The sequence below is a fragment of the Lupinus angustifolius genome, chromosome LG11, assembly GCF_001865875.1.
Source record: "Lupinus angustifolius cultivar Tanjil chromosome LG11, LupAngTanjil_v1.0, whole genome shotgun sequence".
NCBI classification, from domain to species: Eukaryota; Viridiplantae; Streptophyta; class Magnoliopsida; order Fabales; family Fabaceae; genus Lupinus; species Lupinus angustifolius.
Window position 1 is genome coordinate 6,179,632 of NC_032019.1, and position 23,360 is coordinate 6,202,991.

Below are 23,360 nucleotides of genomic sequence, written 5' to 3' on the forward strand. Positions count from 1 at the left end.
TACTATCACACAAAAACTATAATAAAATTGAAACATTTGCGTTAGACACTTTTACTGGGGTCATACTCATCTTCTCAAATACACCAATTAATTAATAGCAACATCCTGGAGCACCCTATGTCCCTATCTCTTGATTGCTGAGTTTCTTTGGACTTACATAATAATTTTGACCGAAACTTGATCTTTCCTTTTTCTTCATATTTCGATCGTCTATTAATTATTAAAATATAATAGCTTTATATCTTAAAAGAAAATGTATTTTCTTTTATAGTTGAAGGTTTGAATTATGCTTTCCCACTTGAACTTTGGGATTACATATATTTTATGTGAAAGTTTGAAGTAGCTAGCATTGAGTTAGAAACAGAATCTTTGACCGTTACGTTGGACACTTGCTGGTGAAACTAGTAGTGTTGTGAAACCCGAGCCGGACGTCAAACCGGCAGAGGTCTCATATTAAGTTTAAACGGTTAAACTGTTCGGTCTGACAGAGTGATTTCGTACATGATTAATAATTTTTATTTATAAATATATAGTGTGTAAAACTTTATATAATTAATAATTATGTATAATTATATTGAAATAATATTTTTTTATCTTTTTTTGGACCGTAGTAAAACAAAATATTAGAACATTGTCCCATTTTTTTATATTTTTAAGTGAGTCGTCCGGTTTACTTCCCGGGTTAATCCGGTTTAATTGAGTTTAACATGGTCGGACCGGATTTTTTCCGGTTCAAAGCGGTCCAACTCTCATTCGGTTAAGACGGCAAACCAGAGCCGTTTTCAAGTCCGGTCAGTGGTCAGACCGGTCGGACCGTCCGATCCGGTTCTAACAACACTGGGTGAAAGTATAATCCAATCTATAACATTTGTTGTCGTAAATAGTGTGGCTCTTTACATACCATTAGTTGTGGTTAGTTGAAAAAATATATTTAAATTAAAAATTTAATAATTAAATATTTTTTGACTAATTACAAGTCGTGAGATGTGTATTGATACACTCTTTTAGAATAAATAAAATATGTCCTCTCAATCCAATCACACGCACCATTCTTTATTTTTGTAGCTTTAATTATGTCTTTCAAATTTTAATTCATGTTTTAATAAAACTTTAATTAAAGCTTTATGGGTGGCATACTGGCATATTTAACATTTTTCCAAGGCTTTATTAAATTTTTATTTACGAGGTAATTATTGAGGAATTTTTTTGGAGGATATGATATTCTCATAATATATTTGAGATGGTACGCGTGCGTAATTTTATATTTTTATTTGTCTACGAGGTTTCTAAACTTTTTTAGGTGGCATGGCTTCTCTAAACTGCAAGAAGATCAGTCAAATATCAAGAAAAAAAAGAGAAAATTATTGACTAAGAAAGTAGCAGAGGTACTCAACTTTCAGATAATTTAATTGTTTCTAAGCTTGAAAATGCGATCCATCTATCTACCTACTAGGTATCTAACCGTTTTAAATTGGAAAATTTACACATGTGTGCACTTTGACCGAAAAATTACGGTTTTGGTGCACCTTTTAGAAAAATTACAAAACTAGTGTAACTTTATAGAAATTGGCAATGGAATTGCCGATTTCTGTATTTTATTTTCTCTCTCCTCCCCCAAAATCAGCACTGGGGAGAGAGTTTTATTATAATATAATTTTTTTTCTAACCTCCCCCTAAATAGTCAATAAGGGGGAGTTTTATACTTTTTATTTTTTTTTATTTTTTTTCTATCCCAAACCGGAGAGTTTTTGATTTTTTTTTTCACTTGTGGAAGTTATATTATTAGGTTTAGGGTTTAATTTTTCAAACACAAATCCTAACAACACATAACATAATAAATTTTGTCAACCCTAACTCTAATACATAACACAATAATGAAAAGCACACATAATATAACTCCCACAAAATTTAGTGTGTTTTTCGTTATTGTGTTATGTATTAGAGTTAGGGTTGACAAAATTTATTACGTTGTGTGTTGTTAGGATTTGTGTTTGAAAAATTAAACCCTAAACCTAATAATATAACTTCCACAAGTGAAAAAAAAAATCAAAAACTCTCCGGTTTGGGATAGAAAAAAAATAAAAAAAAATAAAAAGTATAAAACTCCCCCTTATTGAAAAAAAAAATCAAAAACTCTCGGTTGCCGATTTAGAGGATAGAAAAAAATAAAAAAAAATCAAAAATATAAAACTCCCCCTATTGACGATTTAGGGAGAGGTTAGAAAAAAAATTATATTATAATAAAACTCCCTCCCCAGTGCCGATTTTGGGGGAGGAGAGAGAAAATAAAATACAGAAATCGGCAATTCCATTGCCGATTTCTGTAAAATTACATTAATTTTGTAATTTTTTTAAAATGTACACCAAAACCGTAATTTTTCGGTCAAGGTGCACCATGTAAATTTTCCGTTTTAAATTTGATGTTAAAAAGTGACCATGAAAGAGTTAAACCACTTGTGGAAATGTTGAACTGCATTATCATAGCAATAATGATAGTTTAACAACCAATATGTACGTGATAATCTTAAATTGTTCTTGCCTACCAAAAATAAAATCTTAAATTGCTCTTTTTATAATATACATTAACAAACCAGTTGTGCCTTGTTAAGATAGTTATTAAAAAAAAGTATTATAGAAAGCAAAGGTTATTTATTGAAAAAAATTATGCACGGAAGTGTAATAGATTTATAAATCTTTATCTTAACCGTGTATAAATAATACACTTTTTATTTACTAACTTGTACATTGGGAGCGACACAAAAAAATCAAGTTTAGTTGGTCCATAAAATAAATGGTTCAGATAATAAAGATCAATTAATGATTTGATCTAACTCATTAAAGCATTTCCTGTTTCATGAGCTTCTTCAATTCTTCACTGATCTCTGTCTAACTTCAAAGTTCAAAAACATTTAACCACGGCCTTGGAAAAAAATCGAGAAGTTATGTTTCTTCATCACGCTATGCTGTTTTGTTTCAATGGCCACTTCATGTTTCGTATTTGGAGAAATTGCCAAGGAGGAGCACCGATAGAAATGGCACCATGCTTCATAATTAAGATATCAAAATGCTTTGGTTGGTAATATGAGTCAACATCAAGAAGGTAGTCAATATTGTTTTTTTATTTCTAATTGTATGTTTAATTTTTTTCTAGAGGTTAGTATTTTAATATAGACTCATTATTTCTATTATAGTTACTAGTAGTGCCCAGATTCATATTTTCATGATGACAATTCAAATTTTATATATTTTATAATTAGAATATTTTTTGTATCAAGTATATTTTATAAAATTGGAGATACTTTATATTATAATGTTTTGTTTTATTATAATGCTAGAGGTGGTTAATATGTTAGTGATGATTACAACTTACATATAATTATATGTTTTTTATAAAAATTAAAAAGTTTAAGGATAAAATAGGAAAGTGAAATTATATTATGGTAGTTACTTCATATTTTCTTTTATATATAATATAGAAGTACAAATATAGAAGAATAGATGCGTCAAAAGAAGTTTACATGACATATCTTCTTAGATTGACATAGGTAAAATTGGTTAGAAGGTTAAAGGATGAATTATTAAGTGGAAAGGAGAGGAAGTTTAAAGTTGGAATTCCATTTGTAAAACTTTTCTTAATATATATATTATATATATAATAAAGCATATTTATATAAAATATTTTTTAAATTATGAATATACTAAATTAAATATTTTTATATATAAATAATTTAATAATCAATTTAGTTCACAAATCTAACAAATAAACTATATTTAACTTAGATTTCACTCATTTATTTAATACAATTTAATTCAAGTTCAATTTACTTAGTTCATAAAATAAATTTATTAAGCCATCTATTAAGAAAATCATATTTTTATTACAAGCCTTAGCGCTGAAAAGCAAATTAAAGTTAAGAAAATCATATTTTTATATGCATAATTGATACAGCAAAATATATATTGCATTTGTTTGTATAAGTGTTGTCTTAAATTGTTTTACACAAATTAAAAATTATTGAATCTAATTATCACTTGTATTAAGGTGGTATGAAGGGGTGACTTGAAGGCTTGAACAACCATAGATAATTTAATGGTAGAGTCCCTGATCTAGTGATCTACTGATGATAAAATCTTCTTACTGATACGAAGTCAAAATCTTTTAAAGGATTATGGTAAAGTCAGAATCTTAAGAAAATTAGAATCAAAGAAAAATGAAGTGACTTCTCCCACTAACTCACCAATATTCGTTAATCTGAATTTGACAATTTTCTCATACAATAAATAAAACCATATCTCATGCACTCTTTAGTCTTTCACCTCAATACCCAAAATTAAAGAACCGAAAGCAAAGTCTTATACACTTCCTGAGTAAAGAACCAAAAGCAAAGGCTTTTACATTAAACCACATAACCTCCCTCCTAATGATATTACTCATTTCAGTCGTTTGTGTAAAAACATAAACATAACTAAATCATGCCAAATATCCAAAAAGCCCACATAGAATTAAAGGACATATGGATCGAACTCTCCTTTGAGCATAGGCCCAAACAGTGGGCATAGAAGTTGATCCCACTCATCCGAACCCAATTTTTGTAGGGATCTCTCATAATTTGTATCATTCTATCTGTGATCATTTGTGATTAATTAAAAATAATTAATTATCAAAATTTTAACTTAAATATATTTTTCTTAGTCAATTCAAATAAGTAACATACTTTTAAGATAGAAAATGTGTTCTCAATTTTTATACTATCTGCTTGAATTCTGAATAATTAATGTAGACTAAGTGCTATAAATCTAAATGTGATTCCATATGGTTCATGAAATTTTATTGTTTTTAACCAAATATGTTGGGTGAAATTGCACACTAACATATTATAGTACTTCTGCTAAGGAGACCATTAAACCACTATTTAGTGGATAAAACATATATCTATTTTTTAATAATATTTAAGTAAATCAGTCTAAATTGATTAGGCTCACATTTATAATGAGATTTTAACTCATGACTTTATAAATTATAAATCAATCTTAGATGAGATTGATTCTTATAAACAAGATTACATGTATTTTTTAAGCTCTTTAAATTCTTACAAGCAGATTTAAATAAAAAAATTAATAAGCTAATAATTTATTCAATGTATTCTAAAAATAATGCAACTGAGTTAGAGATAGGGTAATGCTAAGCAACTTATTAAACACTACTAATATTCTTTTAGTCAACTATAATGTTTTCTTCTACAGTAGAAAGTGGTAGGCAACAAGAATAGGTTGCACATAACCTAATGCAATAATACTGAGTTTGGTTTTGCATCAATATTAAGTGATCCGTGACATTTGGTCGGTCCCATGATGATTATTAGGTATCTTATATGGAAGAATTCAAGCTTAAGTAGTTTAAAAAAATATATTATAAGGTTTTGTTAAGGTGTGGGGGTAATAAAAAAAAGTCAAAAACCATGGTGGTGTTTGCCTCTTGTTGGGGGGGATTTTTTATAGCACATTTTCTGCAAAACAATTCAAAAATATCTTTCATTAAAATTAAGAAATTGGGAAAAGGATCACAATAGAATAGTTTCACATAAAAATATAACATTATCATGTAAAATGGTGAGAATCCAATATATATACCATCGTGACACACATATTATTTACCATTCATATTCAATCATAATTAATTCTTTAAAAAATAGTTTAAATAAATGATAAATAATATATTAAATATGTATAAATATCTATACTAACAATACATAAATATTACATTATTTAAACAATATTCTTAGGATACTCACAAATATTATTCACTTTTTTTAGACGGCATTCCCATTTTTTTTATAGACAGTATTCCCCATTTTCCATACTTCACTAACTTGGGATCTGATGAGCTCAAATATAATTAACACTAGAATATAATCACCTAAGCCACCCTATTCACCTATCTTTGCCACTTCTTCTAGTAGGTAGTAGTTTAATTTATTGGCTCAATGCTCTTACAGATATATATGATGATGGTACAAACTTTCAGACTTTGTTGCTTTTATGGCTTGAGCTGTTATCAACTAAAGTTTGTTAAGTTTGGTTCCATTTATTCATATCCATATAACCAAGGAATGCGCATCAATTAAGGATTAAAAAGAGTTATATTAGACAATAATGCTTCAATAGTAAGTAGTTCACCATTTTTAAGCTCATATTTTTATAGAAAGAAATCTATTATTCTCACTTGTACTACGAATTTTAAATCTCTAATTTTTAACCTAAAATATATTCAACAAAGCCCCTTTATTAAAAATGTACCATAAGTTTTAAAAAAATGTGCCATAAGATTTAGTAGATAAGTAGTTTGTTGACTGTCCTCAAGGATTTCCACAAGCTTTCCTATAAACCCATTAATTAATTCATGGGTTGTCAATTGTTTCAGACTCATGTGTGAAAACCAAAGACTAAAGACAACTATGATGAATGGGATTTCCTAGAACTTGAGACTTGTTAGGTATTTTATTGCATGAAACATAAAAAATATGCAGATCCCAAATGTAATGTTTTCAAGAACCATAGCATGTTAGAGTTCAATTGTGAACACAGCTGTGACATATAATGCTGAGGCATATTTTAAACCAAATATTGTGTGTGAAAGGATACACACACAGAACACAATGGTGGCTAAAGGGAATAGTGCAGAGTGGCTTGGTGGGAGTGGTGGGAGCATGAAAGTTGAAGAAAGGACTAAAGAAGGTTTGTGTTGGTGTAGAGGTGGGTATGGTTGGTGTGTTTTCACCTGCTCTTAACTGTTTCCAATGCAAGTCAGTGTAATCAGACAATAACCCTCTCTGATGAACTTCTTTTCTGCATGTGCCCCCACCCCTTGATAATGAAATCACACCAAAAGGTTGTCTCTTTTTGTGCTTTCATTCACTTTACACACAGTACACACTAGAATCACCATCCCAATTTCATATTGAGCAATTTCAAAAATATTGTAATAATTTTTGGTCATGAGTAATATGGTATTATGCAAAAATATATATATATAATATTTAGCATTAGTGAAAAAAATACATGCGCCGATAGTGTATGAATTTTATACACTGTCATTATATTATGTATCATTGATATTTAATTATCATTAACTTTTCAAAAAATGTAATCCAGATGAAAGGTAGATGATGAAGTGAATGAGTATAGATCTTTACTTTCAAAAAATGTAATCCAGATGAAGTGAATGAGTATAAATCTTTACGATGCATAATTTTACACTATATTAGATTCTTTATTTTATCCACTTATATACTCCTCATTATTCTTATTCATTTTCAATATCAAACAACCTATCAACACCTGATTCATAACAACTTGTTAGTGAATAAGGGACATTTTTTATGAAATAGTCGAAAATAAAATCGTTTCATTATGTAGCATTTACACACCAAACACAACATTGGTATTGTTTAAATTAACAGACAAATGAAAGAAGTTGAGAAGATTTAGTTCAATTTATGGTTATATCTTAAGAATAAGTTAGGTGAACTAAGTAAGCACTGAATTGGTTAGATGATACCAAAAGAATAGACTACTAATTCTCACTTATTATTGAACTAATATATTAACTTTTTGATTAAAATGCAATATTTTAAAATATTAACAACTATTATATTCTTATAGTATTTTCTCAACACCATCAACTATATAATATATTTCTTTCTTTTTTTTGCATATCAATTATCAATCATTCACCATTTTTTCTTTCTATCTATTATATCTCTACATAATTTACACCTAAAATAGGTGTAGGATAATAATTTTTCAATATCAATAATACCAACATTTTAGTATTTTTCTCATTTTGCTGAGTAGAATAATTTGTTGAAAATTCATAATAAAAAAGGTATTCCTTCCCAACATAATTATTCATTATATGAAAATACAATGAATCAAATTTATTAACATCAAATGAATTATTAGATTTTCATAGAATGAACATCTAAGAGATAGAGTACTTAAGTAAGTGCATCCTCTCTAAAAAAACATAATTTCTTTTTGAAATGTCTTTCTGGTGTGTACTATATATGAAGTCTGATTTGTTGGCTTGTGATCCCTAAAAATCTACAATTCCTTGTTCCCAAAGAAGTAGGTAGGGCTGCTTACCTTCCTTTTGTCAGATTCTCTTGTCTGTCCTTCACTATAACAAATCCTGACAAAATGTTAGTTCAAGTGAACAATAAATCACCCTTCATCATCCATTTAACACCACTCCTCACAAACCTAGAAAATAATGAGTGATTGAAAAGAAAAATCTCTTTGTTCCTCTCCTTTGTGTTCTTCATCCTCATCTCATGTTAACTCACTTATATTAGAAAGTTTCCCTTTCCCTTTCCATGTTCTTCTTTTACTATCCATCATGAAGACAATAATGGCAGCCAAGTCTCCACATGATTCTTCTCTTTCTTTTTCAAGAAGGTACTTGAATTTCCATTGGAAAAAGAAGGGTTTGGGTGATGAAGAAGAAGAAGAAATCCTCAACATTACTTCATCCACACATTTCTCTGAGGAGGATGAGAAAGAAGAGGATAATATTCATCAACTTATGATTCAAATGCCAAAAGAAGTTTCTGTTGTGCCACTTGAAGTTAAGAAGAAGAAGCATTCATCAAAGTCCAAGTTCAAGTCAGCACTGCATGTCTTCACAAAGAGTCACTCACTTAACTCTTCTAGCTTAAGGAAACGTGTAATGGTGGGTACCCTTTTCGGGTACCGTCGTGGCCATGTCCATTTTGCATTCCAAGAAGACCCTAAGTTGGGTCCCACATTCTTGATCCAGCTAGCAACACCAACAAGTGTTTTGGTTAAGGAAATGGCTTCTGGGTTGGTGAGAATTGCACTGGAGTGTGAGAAAAAGGTAGGGAACAATAATAACAAGGGTGTGAAATTACTAGAAGAGCCCCTTTGGAGGACTTATTGTAATGGAAAGAAATGTGGGTATGCAAATAGGCATGAATGTGGGCCAGAAGAGTGGAAGGTATTGAAAGCAGTGGAACCTATTTCAATGGGTGCTGGTGTGTTACCAATGTCTAGTGTTGGGAATGGAGTTGGGTCCGAAGGTGAACTCATGTATATGAGAGCCAAGTATGAGAGGGTTGTTGGGTCTAAAGACTCTGAAGCCTTTTACATGGTTAACCCTGATAGGAGTGGGGGTCCTGAACTCAGCATTTACTTGCTTAGAGTTTAGTTAACACTATAGGTATTGTTATTATTATATGGTGTTTATGTTTGTGATGGTGATTAAGTTTTTAGTTTATGTTATTTTGATAAAAATATGTATGGAATTGATGTGTAAAGAAGGGTGTTGGCTATGTTTGGAGTTTGGATTTTTGGGAAGTTGGGTTACGGGTATGTGGGGTTATAAAAGTGGATGTAGTAGTAAAAAATGATGGGTGAAGTTTATTGGATTTCAGTGTTCAGCTAGAAGTTGTACTTGTACGATTTCTTTCATTTTGAAATGCTGAAGATAAATGAAATTGCAGAAAATAGTAGTTTATTATGCCAATAATTTTTTCCAGTAGTGCTTTAATTCCATTGATATGAAATTTTGAGTTCTGTTTAATTTCTGGTAAGCAGAAAAATGTGTGGTTCATTAAATTTTCAGCTAAATTATGAGTCATGGGGCTACATTATATTAGAATTATGATACAGTTAAAGCTATAAGGTAATAATAAATCTTGGTTAAATTTTAGTTTCAAAATTTTGATAAACCAATGACTTGAAAACTAAATAACGAAGGGGGTATAATCTTACAGTTTTTGCTCCATTTGTTGGAATGGGAATCACCACCTCTCCCGTGTCCCTAGCCAATAAAATTTCTCCAAATAATACAAATATATTATTTTATGTTTTTAATTTTTTTAATGAAGTGTTACTTTTTTATTGGATTGGTAAAGGAATTGGGATTGTTGTACCTATTTTGGGACATGTAAGGCTGGTTGAGGCAGAGTATGTCTCTTTCTCTTGTCGCATCTTATTGATTCCAAAGTTTATTAGGAATTAGGAGAGAGGCTTGTCTTTTAATAAAGAGTAGTAATGTTTCCCATATATAGGAAAGTAACATAGGTAAATTATAAAGTAATCCTTTACAAATAAAATATGATTTTTGTGACATGTGTTATTTTTTTATCTTATAAAAAGATATATCATTCTCTTTTAAAAAGATATATTATGTATTTTTTTGTTATTTTTTAGGTGTTTCAAATTGACTAAATTATTTTACCAACGGGCGTTGGTTCAAGTGGTACATGTTTGATTCCCCTTAAGCAAGAATCCGGGACAGGATTACCTCCAGTGCGAGGATACATGTGGGAAACCAAAAAAAAATTGAAATTTTAAACAAGGTGATTTTATTTATTTATATTCAATGGGGCTAAACGCCCAAAAAAATAAAGAGGGAAACAACTTTTTCGGGAAAGCCACCCCATAATATTAAATCTAAATTTATTATGTGATTAGCTCAATTTTAATTCAATCATTGGTCTAAGTCATACATGAGACAAATTTTAGTGTGGGACTCAAGTAAAAGTTAAACTTGTTTTCACCATTTCATTGAAAAAAATAATCCCCCACCCCATCTTCATCTAAGCATGACACGAAGGGTAGTCTATTTCTTTTATCATGCTTACACGAAGGGTTTGTATATGAGTTGAAGATGTGACAAGTGTATCATTTTTATCATCCATCAATAACTTTATCAAAAAATTTAAAATAGAAAAGTAAAGAAAATAAAATAAACATTAATACACACCAACCACTATTTGTATGTTTAAGAGAAGTTTACTTTCATCATAACTTTTCTTAAGAATTCTTTTAAGAGAAGTTTATTCTCAACACAATTTTTACTAAGAATGATCTAAATTCTAACAAATCTAAGATTTATCTTAACTCTCATTCATTCTCCTGAAAATGCCTTGCGACCTCACATATGTCACATTGCCGTCACAATTCCTTAATTTAATTTCAAAAAAGAAATAATATAAAAATCCATATTACAAATTTATGAAAATTTATTATTCAGAAAATACAGAGCTAAATAATTTAAAATATAAAAAATTGAAATCATCAATAATGGAAATTTCTACATTAATTAAATGCCAAGTTGATAAAATTAGCATCATAGATTACAATTTGTTTTAACTAATATAATAAAATTTAATAACTTGTGGATGAACGGAGAATTACTAGTATCATAGTAGGTGTTAGGTAAAGTCTTGATGGTGATTTTGAGATTCAAGGTCCCGATTTTGCACAAAAAGTTCACCTAATCTTCATTGCAAGTTCGCAACCACCAACTTTTGAGACACATTCATTATTATTCTAGTTCAAAATTGATTTTTTTCACTTTCTTATAAAAATGGATCTAGTTTAACCCAAAGATGATCATAAATGAGTGCATGTGAACTAAAAAAACGGGGAGTACATTTCTTGTTTTGCAAAATGTGGCATTCGATATCTCATTTGATGTGATTAGTAAGAAGAATATTTAATTATTAAATTTTTAACTTCAATTTATTTTTTTTAATCAATTATAATAAATGATATATGATATATGTACTTTTTGGAACAGGAGATATGTTTGAATAAAAGACTTATGAATCAATGTAAAGCAGCATGGCCCTCCCCATAATGGGAGTCATAATGGCCCAAAAAAGACTCAAATGACTGTAGCTTTCTTTCCGTTGCAATCAGTACTATTTATCCATTATGAATCATGATTGCCCAATATGTGCCTAATTAGCCCACAACCTTCAATCTCATCATAGGCCACATTTTCCTATAATTTCAATTGTTGAACAAACTCTCCTTGACCAATGTTTTTGATAGTTATTTGTCTTAACTGTGCTATTAATATTAAATACATCCAATGAATGTGAAGAGAATTAAAGAAAAACAATGAAGGAAGATTAATTTGAGTTGACTGCAGCATCAATCAAATTTACTGCCTATATTATAATATCTACATAGATTATGCGTAGTCTATGGTCTAAAACTGTGGGATGCGATTGGCATGTCATCATTGAAATAAAAGACCCTTTTTTTCAACTTTTACATACAAGCTCAATTTTCCAAAATCTCAAAGCCAGGCTTTATTTTTCGGTGCATCACCACAAAGTCAGAGTTTGCTCGAAATCTGTTTTCCTTATAAGGTTTATCCCTGAACTAAGTTCAACTTAGATAATGCAGCTTCAAATTTCTTCCATTATATTAACACAGGTTAAAGATAGAATTTATTTCCCTATATTGTATTTAATTAATAATTACACTTTCTTGTAAGTTGAATTTTAATTACTCTTTCTTCCATTATTAACACAGGTTAATTCTCTATACGTGGCTTTTGTCAAGAGTACGAACTAATAAAGAAATGAAAATGCTATTCTAGGTGAAGATAACATGCAAACAGGTTCTACTAGAAATGCTATAAATATTTGACAAGGTAAGTTGATGTTCACTCAAATTTAATAAATTTTCAATTTTTTACTATTACTTGATTACATTATTTACTTATTTACTAAATGTTGGCTTGATTTTTTTCTTCCACATTATAGTCTCACATATTACAGTCATACATAAATATAAACACACAAAAAACCTAATTTTTATCTTGATCTCAAAGTAAAAAAAAAAACTATAAACACAAACTAAAAAATACAATTGTTCTATGAAATATTGATCTCATAGTTGAATTTAGGCAATATTAACATGGAACTGTTTAAGTTGGTGCCTTGAAGATATTCTCACGTTTGAATAAAGATATGTAGAGAAAATATAAGGATACAAGAGTTTGAGTGAGAGTATTTCGTGTACTTCTTTATGATGTTTCTTCTTTATTTATAGAGTAGTTGATTATGATATATTCCTTGGTGGATGTTGTAATTATAACCAATCGTCTTGTCAGGTTTATCCCAAACAAGTGTGTGCTACTTTATTTGTGTCGGGCAACCCTGATGTGTTTGTACTCTAGTTGGTATATTGTTTTATCTAATATAGGTCATTTTATCGCCTGCCTAGGTTGTCATAAATAAATTAGGCTTGTCCTTGCCATATGGCAGAGGATAACTCGATGATAAGATGATGTGTTCGACTCTCTAGCAGTGTCTATGCTGCCCAGACAGTGTGACATTTCTATAGTAAAGGTCTCTAACTGTACAGAACCTGACTAGATCATGTCTTATCATTATCGTCCTTTCCTCAGACGTTTGCATGAGTTATATCTTATATGTCTGGTATTTGACCGCGATTTTATGAGTTGACCGATTTATGACCTATCTGTGATGTGGGAAGAAATAATAACATATACCAAACAATGCTAAAAATATACTCAATATCATTATCTCACCTACACATATTTGAAAGAGCCAAAACTAGAGAGGAATTTTTTAGAGCTTGAGATTTTTTTAGTTCTTCTCTCCATTATTATTCTAAAGAGACAAGAGCTTAGGGCTAGGATTAGAGAAAAACATTGGGCTAGAATTATAAGTTTGATTTTGTTATCTACTAAGTGAGTGTAGTTCTCGTTATAGCTTAGCTCTAAGTGCATGTGTAAACACGAGCTAAATCAAGCATTGTATGAAGAGCCTGCGCGCCGAAGCTAAGATAAACGATATAGTGAGTGTAGAGAGCTTAGTGAGGCTAACCAATGGACCATGGTGAGGCCAATCGAAAAAATATGAGTAAATTACACTAAAATCTTTTAAATTATATAAATCATCTGTTGAGAATACTTAAAATATGTTATTGTATTAGTCTCACATTATCTAGTATTGAAATTGAATAGAGTAACCAATGTTATATACTGGACTCAAGTCCCTTGTTATAATGTGCATCAGATATAAGCATCAAATAGAAACACCTCATGGGAAGGTGGGCTCATGAGTGTGTTAGGGTTTGTAATCCTTATTCTCTAATAATATATTGGTAGCCACTCAGCGCACCCAGGGACATAGGCACAATTGGCCGAACCTCGTTAACAAATTCTCTCGTTTCTTCTCTTCTATTTACTCTTATGTCCTTTATTTGATTGCTTGTGGTTGAACGTTGTGCAACGATCCCTTTCGCTGCACCAACAATTGGTATCAGAGCCAATTGGGAAATGGCTCTTAACCCAAACGTTATATAATGGCTAAAGAAGTGAATGCGTGATGGCTAGACAAGGTGCATCAAAGGTAATGGCAAAGATAGAGTAGATGAGTTGAAGGAGAAGGAAACATGGCAGAACTGTAGTGTGGGTGATATACTTGTTGATCCAGAACCCCATAAGTTTATGTATTGGGTTAGGATCAAGGTGGAGATAGAGACAGAGGCGTTGAGTTAGATGCTGACAATATCTCTCTAGATTTTGAGAGAATGTTCTCATTGGAGATGAGAAAGAGAATATCGTAATGGCGTGTGTGAGACGTCATAGTGAAAGATATTAATTGTTAGCAGATCCACAAAAGCACAAGGGCGATGACTGACTTTGATGTAGGGTGTGACATGGGCATTGGCTTTGATGCAAGTTGTAACACGAGCATTTGTAGAGATGCAGAGGTGTGACATGGACATTGGCTTGGATGTAAGGACATGACACATACATTAGTTAGCATTGACGCATGGTGTGTGTTGTGGGTATACTCCTTATGATGGAGTATGATAGTTCTTTTGAACTAAGATTGTCGGAGTAGACAATGGTGGTAGCGATTGAGGCTTTCCAAGGAAGCTCCAAGATTCAGTTTGACTGAGTATTGAAGAGGACGATTGTTGGTGAACTTTTGTATAAACGTTCTAATATATCGAAAGACTTCTTAGCAATAGGTGGCTAGGCGGCGTGTTCCATTTGATGGCGGTACAGGAAGATGCACTACAAGTTTGGAGAGTTAGGCTCTTAGTAACATTGTCAAGGATACTCAGAAGGTTTATGCTGAAGGGAAGCAAACTCTTATGTGAAGGAGTTGTTAAAGAGAATTAGATATCAAGCAAGGTGGAGCTGAATATTCGCTAAGGTGGAGATTCTTGTGTAGAGTTCCAAAATGAGTGAAATATTCGTCTATTTCAATCAAGGTGAAGATTGTTGGGAATGCTTGAAATATGTTATTGTATTAATCCAACATTATCTAGTATTGAAATAGAATAGAGTAACCAATGTTATACATTGGACTCAAGTCCCTTGTTATAATGTGAACCAGATATAAACACCAAATAGAAACACCTCATGGACAGGTGGGCCCATGAGTGTGTTAGGGTTTGTAATCCTTATTCTCTAATAATATCTTGGTAGCCGCTTAGCGCTCTCGGGGACGTAGGCACAATTGACCGAAACTCATTAACAAATTCTCTTGTTTCTTTTCTTCTATTTACTCTTATGTCCTTTATTTGATTGCTTGTGGCCAACGTTACGCAACGATCGCTTCCGCTACACCAACATCATCTTTCTCACTTTTGTCCTTACACAAACCACTCCTATACATTACACATTACACAGAGTATCTCTGTATGAGATATAAATGCAATCTTTTAAACAAAAAACGTGTACTAAGTGTAATTAAGTTAAACAAAATATAATATTAGGGATGACAATGTGCACGAGCGAACACGGTAGTAGCTACCCGCTACCCGTTTCAAAATAGGAGAGCATTACCCGTACTCGTACGGGTACCCGCGTGCGGGTATTCACAGGTATTTCTGGGTACCCGCGAGTTTCCTATATTATAAATGAGTTTTTAATTTTCTACTTCTATTATATTTCAAATGAGATGAAACTTAATTATTTTTGTATCTTTTGATTGAATATTTGGCAAAAATGTTAAATTTATTAGTGCTTTCTATTTGTGTGATTTGTTGTTCACATTTCCTTAACAAAAAGTATATATTTTCTTTATAAAACATGTGTGTTTCTACATATGTAATAATAATTGTGAGTGTTTTACCACCAAATTCAATAAAAGATGTAAACAAAGTAAAAAATGTAAACAAAGTAAAAGATGTACATAGTGTAATGAATGTTAGAATAATGTACTTTTTATTTTAATTAAATATAATGTATTAATAATATAAATAAGGGTACCCGCATGCACGAGTACCATAATACCCATACCCGCTCGTATGTACTACAAGTATTTTTAAAAATCCGTTTGTAAAACCTGCGGGTACTCGTTTGTGAAATGTACCCGTGCTCGTACGGGTTTTAGCTGCGGATACCTTCGGGTACGAGTTTTTTTGCCATTCCTATATAATATATTGTGTAGACAAGTCCAAATAATATTTCTCTTTACTATTTTTTGATTCATTACAAAACATTAATAATTCTAAAGAAATGTTTAAATAACATAACTCTTACATTTTTTGTAATGAATAAAAAGTAACATAGACACATTAACCCTTATACTATTTGAATTTGTTTCATTCAGGAATAGTGAGTGTGATATGTGTCTCAAAATTAGAAATAATTTGTTTAATGACAAGACATGGAGAATAATGATTAGGGTGGTTTATGCAATGACAAAATGGGAAAAATAATATGTATAATTTTATTAAAATTAAGGATGTCATTCTTATATAGATGGAGAGACGTTGAGTCAAAGAATAATATCTGAAATTAATTTATGGTATATTAAAGAAAACTTTGATAGTAATTAATAATGACACCTAGAGGAGGAGCCATTTGAATTGAGAAGTGAAGTACAACAAATTTGTATCTTTTAACTACTTATTATCATTATCATGTATATGATCATTTATCTATTGCGAAGTAAACGAGAAATAAATGAAAATCACATGTTTCATTTGTGATGTCTCATTTGTATACCAATCTGAATTAAAGTAATATCTGATTAAAAATAAAAATTATAATATAATTTTTTATATTATTTAGTATAATGAAATTAACTTAGGATGGAGACAAATTTTTTTTGGAATATACAAAGATCTACCTTGAAAGTTAAGATGTATGTTGTGAAAATCTCTTGAGTAAAACAAATCTGCAATGAACCCAAGAGATTGTGGATGATATACATTTTCGTTAATATTTGATGTACCTGAACAAAGCATGATAATTGTTTTAACGTTGCATACAGATTTATTATACATAAATTATTTGTAAATCCATAAACTTTCAATTTTTTTTATTAGTTAAAAAACTCAATAAGATTATGAAAGAGTACAAAAACTGTTACTGACCCAAATTTGCATCAAAGACTCAAACCATAGGTAGGATATCAATTTTATTTTTATCTAGTTCTCACGAACTATTTTATAATTTATCGTCCATCAATCATATATTTTTATTTATACAAGTAATATTCTTAAATAAGAATCTTAGCATAATAAATGATGGAAAAATGTTCTTATTATTATATATAGTGATAGAAAACTTAACTAGATAAAAAATCAGATTTATAAAAATAATATTTATTGAGAAGAATAATTAGCATCCAAAATAGTCAAAAAATACTATTAATAGTACAAAAATAATAATATTTTTATTTCAATAAGTAGGATAAGAATGAATGAATAAATGAAGATTAAAGAGTGAAGACTGAGAAGTCGAAACTGTTTTGAGGTGTCCTCTTAAGATTGGATTCAACTCAAAGTAAAATAAATAAATAAATAAACCAAAAAAGGTATCAGATATATATTCCATAAGCACAGTAGAGTATCAGAAACGAAAAGGGTCAGAAGAGAACTCTCTCTTCCACCAAATCCCCAAAACCCAAACCCAAACCCAAACCCAAACCCTAATCGATTGCGGGTTCGATCATGGCGTCAGATACCACTTCTAGATCGAATTCCGCTGCTGATTCTTACATTGGTAGCTTGATAAGTTTGACATCAAAAAGCGAGATCAGATACGAAGGTGTTCTCTACAATATCAACACCGATGAATCCAGTATTGGGCTTAGAAACGGTTTTCTTCTATAACCCTTTTTTTATTTTTTATTGAATTTTATCTGGGTTTTGTTTATTTTCAGCACAATTGAGTTTTTATTTATTTATTTCAGATCTTTGAATTCTATGCCAAGATTTGATTTTTGTAGTTTTTTTTTTATATTTTATCATTTGTTAATTTTAAGAATGGAGCTGTGAAAGAAGAATTTTGCCGAACTTTTGATTGTTTATTTGTTTTAATTTCAGCATGATTTGATTGCTTTGAACATGTTTTGCTGTTAGCTCATGTGCCCTGAACTGGAATTTGATTTGAAACGAGTGCTATCTGCTGCCCATTAATGTGGTTTTACTGTTCTGGGAACTTTGTCATTAATCTATCATTTTATCCCAGTTGTGCTTCTCTTAGTGTTGTACTTGGTGGACTCATATATGTTTTTTATACTTCTGAGTTTCTTAATTGCCATTTGTCTTCGTCGATTGTACAGTTCCTTTGTCTGTTCGGGATCAATGACCATGACAGAAAGCCTTACAATCAATTGTATGAAGTTCGGATTAATGACAACGAGAGAATGCAGTATAATGAACAGATATAAACAGCAAATAACAATCTTAAAATTTTAAAAACCTTTAAATTTTGGCAATTAAAATGAGCCATGCAAGACACAACATTAAAAGGAGCACAACTCAGATGCTCAGATTGGGGTAGATTAATGACAATCTTTAAACATCCACATATGTAGTTTTGGGAACACAGAGTGGAATAGCCTTTATAGAAGTTTACTATTTTTAGCATTTTTTAACTTGTTTCCTTTTATCATTAATGGTTAAAATTGGGAGTTCATAAACTCTTCTTCAAATATTTTCTTTTCCTAGAGCTTCACAATCACTTTCAGAGGGAAAATCAAGTTAAGATAAAAAGGACGATAAGTTGAGATAAACAGAATGATAAGTTAACTTCCTCCATAGGGAGTACCTCACTACCTCTTTTCGCATTACTGGTGGAAGGAGAAAACCATTTCAAGCATATTTAAGTATAGATACATTGACTTTCCTGTTTTCTTACATTATAAATGGTCAGTACTGCAGGTCGTTAGCTTTAATAAATGCAAATTTTCATGTAGCCCTGTCAATCGTATTATTTCAGCTTTGAATTTTACCTTATTGTTTCTTTATATTTTTGGATTAAGCATGTTTATATAGTTATGCTGCCAAATACTTCTTCATATGTTATTTATTCCAGTTGAGATGGTGTATTGATACTTTTGTTTTGGTGGGGCAGTGCGATCTTTTGGAACAGAAGGAAGGAAAAAGGATGGTCAGCAAATTCCTCCAGGTGACAAGGTTTATGAGTATATACTGTTTCGTGGATCTGACATCAAGGTATCATGTAACATATACAAGCACCTTTTTCTAAGTAGTTAATATATTGGTGCCTGAAAGCCATGTCACTTCTGTGATGTTTTTTTGTTAAAAGCTTTTATGGAACCACATGATCTTAGAATCATTGAAATAATGGGCCATTTATGTTTATTTATGGTGTTCAACTTTGTTTCTAACCTTTTCTAGAAGCACTTCGGTTCTGGTAATTATTAGTGATTCGCATTAGTATCTTTATATATTTTGGAAGCAGGGAACATTATAATGCTACACATGCCTTTTAAGTACTTATTGCTTGACAAAGGCTTTGTTTAGATTTTATTGTATGCGAGCCTTGAAGGACAGATGTACTTGTTATATGAACCAGATGTTCTTAAGACATCTGTTATAATTTTTCTGCAGGATTTACAGGTAAAATCTTCACCACCTGTTCAGCCTACTCCACAAGTCAACAATGACCCAGCTATTATCCAGGTTGATAGAGACTCCTTGTTTAAATAATGAATCAACCTAAAGTTAATCACATTCTAATTATATGGAATTGGATTTGCAGTCTCAATATGTTCGCCCAGTCACCACCTCTACCAGTTTGCCTAACGCTGCGAGTGGGTCTTTGGCTGATCTTAGCTCTCATACCACACAACTTGGACTCCCTGGCTCAAACTTTCAAGGCCCCTTGCCTTTGTATCAACCTGGAGGGAACATAGGGTCATGGGGAGCTTCTCCATCTGCCCCAAATGCAAATGGTGATGGGCTAGCTATGCCAATGTATTGGCAAGGATATTATGGTGCCCCAAATGGGCTTCCTAATTTTCACCAACAATCTTTGCTTCGACCACCTCCTGGTTTATTGATGCCCCCATCTATGCAGCATCCAATGCAGTACCCGAATTTTAGTCTCTCTTTATCAACTGGATCTTCAAATTTGCCTGAATTGCCACCATCATTACTACAAGTCAGTAATGTTGCCTCTAGTTTAACATCTACTTCTTTACCACCATCAAATTTGTATCCGGCACCTTCTTCTTTGCCAGAAGCCCCTTCTGCTTTGCCTGAGGCCCCTTCTGTGTTGCCTCATGCACTTTCTGCTTTGCCCCCGGCACCTTCTACTTTACCTCCTGCGCCTTCTGCGTCACTAGCTTTTGAAACTTTCCCACTGTCATTGACAGATAAGGCACCAAATGTTTCACTTCCATCAGTCACACCAGCTGCTAACTTGCCATCACTGACTCCTTTGGCCAATTCTGGTTCAGAAATGAATGCTGTAGCGCCACCAATCTCCAGCAAACCCAATGCTATTTCAGGTTCAAGCTTGGCATATCAAACTGTATCTCAGTTGTCCCCTTCAGTTGTCGGATCATCAAATTCTACCAGTACAGAAACACCAGTCCCTTCTCTGGTAACCCCAGGTCAATTATTGCAGCCTGGTTCAACTGTAGTTTCTTCAGTTCATCATTCACAAACTCCTCACAAGGATGTTGAAGTGGTCCAGGTTTTATCAACATCATCTCCTCAGCCATCTCGGTCAGTTTCTGCTGAAAATCAACCACCAATATTGCCATTGCCAGTAACTTCACAGTCCAGTCACAGGGTATCTTTCTGTTGATCTATCTATTTTATGCATAAGCATGCACACAATTATATTGGTTTCACATGTGCTTGCCTAATTTTATAATGGTAGCCTGGTGGTGGAGTCTAGGGTTGTGTAAACTAACTGGAATATCTTCTCACAATATGACCAACTAGCGCTATTAATTCTTTTACTTTGATCTTTCATTGGCAGCTATTCACTGCTCATCATGTAAGCTGATAAATCAGGAATATTTGAGAATTGTTCTCTGTATTTTAGACAGTTTGCATATTCTTGTTTTTTCTTCAATCCTATGCTTTTCTCTGATCGTTCTTTTGCAGACAATTTAAAGTAGGATTTGGTCTGGTTTGTCTGTGGGCTTAGGCAATCTACCCTTAATGAATTATGATGATTGATGAGTTTCCCTTAATTTGTTTGTTTTTACTTTTATGATTTTTTTTGCACTGTGATGCATATCTAAAGTGAAAGTATGGGTGTTTTATCATATCAACTTACCTTTTGTTAGTTTAATCTTTTGATTAAGGAGTTTTGACATTTGGTTGAACTGTTTTAAGCCTGGTGGAGCTCCTATCCAAAACTATCGTGGCTATGGCTACAGGGGACGTGGAAGAGGAAGAGGAACTGGGGTAATGATCTATTTACTATTTCATTTAATATGTAGAAATTTTGTACCTCTGTATATGTATAGAGATTGAGTGGAATTTTTTCAGCTCTTTTTTGGGTGAGGGATTGCTATTGAGTTTCATAGTTCACAGATCCTGTCACTAGTTATAATATCAAAATAATGAAATATGCTTAAAGTATCTCTCTATGTAATTATGTGTGGTCTTGAGTGGGTAAGGTAAGCTTCTTTTGAATGGTTGTTGAACACAGTTACCAGAAACTCGATTTATGGGGATATGCATGCTGTATGGGTATGCAATTCCTGACTTGCATTATATATTACCCGGCTTTCTTTTAGGTGAATATGTTATGCAGTGAAGCTAGTCTGTTATTATGTTGAGCAAATCTGGTAACTATGGTTGAGAAATCAATGAGTTAAATAGTTCTTTCAGAAAGTGCTTCTGTCATTAATTTGTAATTTTATATTGTTATTTTAACATTAATAACATAAACGATGTTTGGAAGATTGAATCAATGCTTGGCAGGTTTTGCGCCCGGCCACCAAATTCACTGAAGATTTTGATTTCAATGCAATGAATGAGAAGTTCAAAAAGGATGAAGTGTGGGGTGATCTTGGTAAAAGCAATAAATCTCATTTAAAAGAGAAAGATGGGGAAGAAAATTCCTTTGATGAAGATTACAGTCTAGATGAAGACAATGATGATTCATCAAATTCTAAGGTTGATGTAATATAATTTTGTGCGCAATAGGATGCATGTGTTCTGTGAAATATTAAATGTATTTTTGTTGTCAGTTTTTTTCTATCGTTAACTATGCTTTTCATGGTTTTGGCAGCCTGTTTATAACAAGGATGATTTCTTTGACTCACTCTCTTCCAATGCGCTTGATCGTGCTTCCCAAAATGGGAGGATAAGATATTCTGAACAAATCAAGATTGATACCGAGGTAATGTCTATCTTGTTTTGAACTCAAACTCGGGTACATGTCATGTTTAATTCATTTGCTGATTTGTGGTGCAGACATTTGGTGATTTTGCGAGGCACCGTGGTGGTAGAGGGGGTCGTGGTCCTTTCCGCGGTGGACACCCTTCTAGAGGTGGTTATTATGGAAGGGGCTATGGCTATTCTGGAAGAGGAAGGGGACGCGGCATGCCCAGTCGCAGTTTTTAGATGGCAGTTATTATGCCCATACCCATCTCGCAGTTGTAAGGCAAACTTTGATTAAAGCACCAACAGTCTATGCACTGTTCTATAGCAACTTCCATTTAAGTACTCTAATTACCTTAGGGATTATGGTCTAATGTTGTGTTTTTTTTCTTCTGTTTGTTTGTTTTACATTAATAAGTAGGACATTTTTCTAGCCATGTTGCTCTCTTGTTACTCCTTTACTAAGAGCACCAGGTTTGGTGGACACATGTTTGTACACCAATTGTTTGTCTATTATCAATATGGCAGAAGGTTAAACTAATTTATTGCAGTAAAATTATTTTAAAAGATTATGGGACTATTTTCAGATTTTTTTGGTATTACTAAGGGCATTCCTTCGCATTTTTTAGTAAGGAACTAATCTCTTTCAGGTGTGTGACTACCCTCCTAATTATTAGGAATCAAAACTGACTTTTTTGTCATTTTGGAAATCTAGTGGGGTCTTACGTCACGAAACCATTACGCAAAAATTGTTTAGCTTATACTACCCACCTTGAACATGTTTGTCTTAATTTTGTGGATGATACCTAAGATTTTGAGGGGGAAGTAGCATATTTGCTGTGTGGATAAGGGTGTGAAACAAATCAATCATGTTTAATGAAGTCTTTAAGTGATGACTTTGGAAAAGAAGCTACATCTTCCCGATCTCAGATCCTAATTGG

At 32.0% G+C, this 23,360-nt stretch overlaps 2 protein-coding genes across 3 annotated transcripts; both read left to right on the plus strand.

Moving 5' to 3' along the window:
- On the plus strand, positions 8,116-9,533 carry LOC109359468 (protein MIZU-KUSSEI 1). Its single transcript, XM_019604144.1, has one exon. The coding sequence runs from the start codon at positions 8,399-8,401 to the stop codon at positions 9,224-9,226; it is 828 nt and encodes a 275-aa protein (XP_019459689.1). The 5' UTR covers positions 8,116-8,398; the 3' UTR covers positions 9,227-9,533.
- On the plus strand, positions 17,539-22,960 carry LOC109360740 (protein decapping 5-like). 2 transcript variants are annotated; one of them, XM_019605822.1, is made up of 8 exons: positions 17,539-17,920; positions 19,181-19,281; positions 19,681-19,752; positions 19,832-20,869; positions 21,424-21,495; positions 22,018-22,212; positions 22,325-22,438; positions 22,513-22,960. In XM_019605822.1, the coding sequence occupies exons 1-8, from the start codon at positions 17,773-17,775 to the stop codon at positions 22,660-22,662; spliced, it is 1,890 nt and encodes a 629-aa protein (XP_019461367.1). In that variant the 5' UTR covers positions 17,539-17,772; the 3' UTR covers positions 22,663-22,960. The 2 variants fall into 2 exon arrangements, with proteins under 2 accessions (XP_019461367.1, XP_019461368.1); XM_019605823.1 differs by having other exon boundaries at positions 22,328-22,438.